This window comes from Cicer arietinum, chromosome 6 (assembly GCF_000331145.2).
Source record: "Cicer arietinum cultivar CDC Frontier isolate Library 1 chromosome 6, Cicar.CDCFrontier_v2.0, whole genome shotgun sequence".
NCBI lineage: Eukaryota > Viridiplantae > Streptophyta > Magnoliopsida > Fabales > Fabaceae > Cicer > Cicer arietinum.
In genome coordinates, this window is record NC_021165.2 from 62529345 (window position 1) to 62534872 (window position 5528).

The window sequence follows — 5528 nt, forward strand, 5'->3', positions numbered from 1 at the left end:
CATATTACAGATCTTATCAATTTTCTCTCGCACAAAAGATATTGGGTAACATAAATAATAGTAAAAGTTTCAATTACTTTGTTAATATTGCTTTCATTTTGCGAAAATAACATGTTTCTAAACTATAAATAATCGGTTTTTTAAAAAATATATATTAAAAAATAATCGAATTTTAATCGGATATGAGAAAAAACTAGTTTAAAATTAGATTTGTTGAAAATCGACTACATGACTAAAAATCAGATGATTTAATCATAACCGAATTTACAATTAATTTTGTAACTAATTTTAAACCAAAAAAAATAGATTTGATTATAAATCATATTTAAAAAAAAAAAAACCATACACAACCTTGTATACAAGGAGTTCTTATTTTTCAAAGTATATATTGCCACCGATTTTCATGTCATAGACATTTATCACAATTCAAAAAAAAACAAAAAACTTCAGAAAAGCTTTGAGTAAAAAGCTCTATAATGCACATTTTAGCTTCTAACCATAAAAATAACAAATGGTTAGGCACAATAAGACTCAACCAACCCCAACAGATAATTAAATAATCATAAACATATATATTAAAATAAAAAGTATTTTATTCTTAAGTATTAGTTTAATTGACAAATACCATATAATTAGATTGGATGTTTTGAGTTGTGAGTTAATTATGATTAAATTTATTATATTTTTAAAGATAAAAAATATAAAATAAAATAAAAAAATCCAATAGGACGACCAAAAACCATACCCATAAATTGCTGTTGGTAAAATTTGTGACGCGCATGAGGTGAGTAGTTTATTTGTACTCAATGGCAAATTAGTAAAATTGCTATTATGAAATGTTAATTGTTTATATGTTAATGTACTAATATTTTTTACTATAAAATTTTGTGATATATTTTATTTATATATTAATGTATTATTGCTTTTATGTGATAATATTATTTTGTACTAATAAAATAGGAGAAAAAATTCTACAAAATTACAAAAAAAAATAATTCTAGATAATTTATTTATTTATTTAGAAGATAATATCTATAAATATCTTCAAATACATACAAATACTTAAATATCCTTCAACGGATATATATATATGCAACAAATATCATTTTTATCCAACAAATGAAATAGCATATGAATATCATATGTGCCCGATGATACCCATTGTCATCCATAGTTTTTATTCCGTAAAAAAATGTGGAATATAGTAATTTTATTTGTTCAAGATCTAGTATGCTTCTTCAATATTTTTTTTTTGACAAAAATATACTTCTTCAATATTGTTTTTTTATTTATTTAAAAATATACTTTTTTCTTTCATTAAAAAAAGTATACTTATTCAAAAAAATATCTAAGTATATTTCAAAACTTTGATCAATAACTAATTACTATATAAGATATAATGTTTACTTGATAACTGAAGTGGATAAATTAACGAGCAGAATAATAAAGAGGTCGAAAATTCAATTCCTACCATCAAAATATTTCTCATTATTACTAACAATACTAATATATCATTAGTTGTTTTAAAAAAATAGCTATCATATTGTAGAGCTTGGGGGTAAATGGCCACAAAATTGTATTTTGATATAAATGAATTGAAATTTGTAATTTGACATACTACTATTTACAAAGATCCATATTTTGTAATCTACCTTCAACTTTTAGTCTATTTATTTTGCTTAAAATTAATTTGTAGTTCATTTGTTTTTAAAATTGAATTTTTTATCCTTAATTTTACGATTTGTAAAATTTTGTTGGTCCCTCTATTTATCATGGTGTGGTTTGCTCATTAATAACATGAGAGTAATATAACACAGCTGAAATGATAAAATAGAATGATGTTCACACAAAAAATCATTTTTAAAGTTTTGTTGAATAAAAAATAATTAAATAAATATTTATTAATGACACAAATTCAATTTTATCTAATTGAGATGTATGCCATTTCTATTCAACAAAATTCTAAAAACCGTAAAACAAGGAAGATCAAAAATCTGATTTTAAAAATAAAAAGACTAAAAATTAATTTTGAACATAATAGAAAGATAAAAAAATTCTATTAAATTTTTTTATTCCATTTTTCTAAATCCAGCTTCCTTATTCGTCAGCTGATTTGCTTCGCTACATTTAAGTACCTTATTTTCCTAAGCAAAATAAATCTTTTTATCATTTCTATTCATTCTAAACAAACATGATGAATTGATATTGTCAAAAAAAAAATAAAAATGATGAATTGGTGATTATGTTACAAATCCCTATAAGTACTAGTCAACCATGATTAATGTCGTATTCTAACAAGTCATGTATATTTGACGGGTCTTGCTTGAGGTCCCAACAAGATATTGGGTTAGGGCCATTTAAAATTTTCACATTCCCATTCCCATAGTGGTTCTTGAAGTAGAAGCTCATCATTATCATTATCATTATCATTATCATTATCATTATCATTGTTATTTAAAGTCCAATTAGTGCTACTTGAACCTCCAACATCCTCAAGCATATGAGTACTATGGAGTCCCTCAAATTGGGAAATTTCAAATGAACTTAATGCATCCATTTTTGCAGCTTGATTATGAGTACACGTGGCACCAAATTGGTTCTGATCAATATCACGAACTTGCAATTCATAAACTCTTTCCTTCTCTAATGGGCGTCTATCAAATGCTCGAAAGCTTCCCGATATCACATACACTCGACACAAGCTGAATTCCCGTCTTAACTATACACATCAAAACAAAACATTATAAAGAAAACAATTAACACTTGTCTATCCAAAAATAAATAAATAAATAATTCTTTAAAAATATATTTTTCGTATAAAAATTAGGAAAAAAATATTATTAATAATGATAGTCCTAATGAGATTTTTACAATTATTTTATATATGTTTTATTATTAATAGCAAAGTCAACCTATAACGAGAAAATTTGTAGAACTTTAAAACCAAATTGAATTAAATTTTAAAAGAGAATCCCGAATAGACAATTTTTAGGTTGTGTAGTCAATATTAAACGACATTGACTACGACACATCGTATTTTGGCAATTATGTATAATTTGCTCTAATTATAATTTTAAACACACTAAGAAAAACTGCACTCCAATTATTTTTAAATACACTAAGCAATTGCTTATTTATACCATTAACATTTACTTATTAAAAAAATTTCCATTTAAATGAACTCCAATAAAAAAAAAAGGAAATGATTGTAAATTCATTTGCTTATAGATTTTTTGGACTTATTGCTACATAGATTTAACAACTTAATTTATTTTATTTTCTATCACTTTTTCATGCATGAATAAATAAAACAAATGTTTTCGAGAAACAACTAACATTTATGTTGTGTAACTATGAGTACGGTATCAGTATCGAAATCGGATACCGAAACATATACCAAATATCACATTTTATAAAAATCAAATTACAAATAATTAAATAAAAAAATGATTTTTTTGTATAATTTAGCTAAAAAATTAAAAGAATTAAATTATTCAAATTACAATATAATATCACAATAAAAATTTAAAAATATATAATAAAATCATTCACAATAAAATAATATGAAGAAAAACAACATAATACCCAAAAATAAGATACAAAACTTTATCATTTGAAAAGTAGCCTTATATATTTATATTATTGTTATTATTATTATTATTTATTACATCAGGAGGGGACAATATAATGACATAATATACCTGTGGGGTGGCAATGTTGGATTGGTTAGAAATTTGAATGGCTCTGTATTCATTCATTTTCCATTTAGTTTTGTTTCCACTAGGAGCTTTTCCTTTATAGAACACCATGCTTTTCTTCACTCCAATAACTTTGTTATCAGAAGAGTAAACATAGCCAGGAGAACCTGTTGCCTTCCAATATCCACAAGCTGTTGTTCTATTAGGTCTCCCTCCCCTAGCTTCTCTCTCTTGTCCTGGCGAAAAGAAAAACCATTGCTCTTTTTCATCGCGGCAAAGCTCTCCCGCAAGACCTGTTAACAACAATACATTGCAATCACTAAATATTATAACATATCATTATTTAATTAACATGTTTATGTATAATTTCATAATTAACTTACTTGGGAGGTTCCATGGCTCTACACCATTGATGTCAATAACAGGAATAACTTTATCTATATCATTTACTTCTCCTTGTAGCTTTTTGTTTAGGTAAAAGCCAACAAGTTCTTCTTCTGTAGGGAAGAAGCGATACCCAGTTGGGATATGCTCTACCATTGAATTGTACTTGTATTCCTTTTTGTGTCTATCTTTTTTTTATCCTTTTTGAAGTTCAAAGTGTGTTCAATATATATAATAAACAATTTATGTATGCTCAAGTATTCAAAAAACTTGAGTGTAGAGGAAAAAGACAAGGGATGTGGGACATAGTGGGAGTAGAAATTGTGATGAGTTTTGGGATAGAGGGTAGAAACTTCTTCAACACGGTTATTGGAGCAAGAAAATGTCTTTGCGAATCCTAAAACATTTTCGGTTGCGTTATATTGGATATAGGCAACTCTATTGTCCAATTAATTCCCCTTTTGAATTAGTCCTCGAATTTAATATATCCCATAAAAATGGACAAGCATAGCTGTCTCACAATGCTTAGCAATATATACGCAAGCATTTTATTGTTATGATAAAAAAAATACGTCATCATTTTATCTTTATAATCTCTCGTTATGTTTTTCTTTTGAAAAAAAAATTGAATATTAAAAAATATGTTTTAAAATTGGTTTATAATCTTAAAACATCTCTTAAGATTTATTATTATTATTTTATTATGGTTTTGTATGATGTCTATATTTTTTTAATAGTATTAACAATATGTAAAATATTGATATTAAATATGAAATAGAAATAATTTATATATTGATGAAATGAGAAAATGATTAAAATAGTACGTATAATGAAGTTTATAAACTCAAATTAGAACAATTAATTTATAATTAGAGTAACTAATTAATACTTAATTAAAATAACTAACTTATAATCAATATTACATTTCTAATATATCCTCTCGCAAGCTAGAATGTGTTCGCAATACTTTTAGTTTGGAACCAATAACACAAATGTTGGTAATAAAATAAAGAAATACAATGAGACATGTTGAAATACATCGACCAAATGATTTTGAAATGTTGGAAATAAATCGGCTAAGTTTTTTTTGAAAGATTTATTCTTCGCTTGAAATAAGAACATAAAAGACTTTAATGTAACTTTGTTTCTTCCCTTTTTATTGTAGTAGGTGTTGAATCGAATCTACATTTCTATATAAGATCTTCTCTTATTTTTTTTTTTTAAAAACAAAATCTCAAGTGCAACTCCTAAGACTTCTAAATGAGAGAATCCAATTATAATTTTTTTTTAGAAACAAGAACAATCTTACTTTTTGTTGTTGTTGGTAAGTGTTGAATCTAAACTCTATACTTCCATGCAAGATCATTACTTGCATTTTTTTGAATGTCAATTTAGCTAAATAAGAAAGAACTTTGATACCAAATGTTGTTGGTGTTATTGATAAAT

General features: G+C 25.2%; 1 protein-coding gene across 1 annotated transcript; it reads right to left on the minus strand.

Annotated features, from left to right (window-relative positions):
• Positions 1-2040: 2040 nt before the first annotated feature.
• Positions 2041-4481, minus strand: NAC55 (NAC domain-containing protein). Its single transcript, XM_004506140.4, has 3 exons — positions 4082-4481; positions 3702-3991; positions 2041-2719 (listed from the first exon to the last, which is right to left on the minus strand). Exons 1-3 carry the CDS (start codon positions 4236-4238, stop codon positions 2348-2350), a joined length of 819 nt encoding a protein of 272 aa, XP_004506197.1. The 5' UTR covers positions 4239-4481; the 3' UTR covers positions 2041-2347.
• Between the last annotated feature and the right edge of the window lie 1047 nt (positions 4482-5528).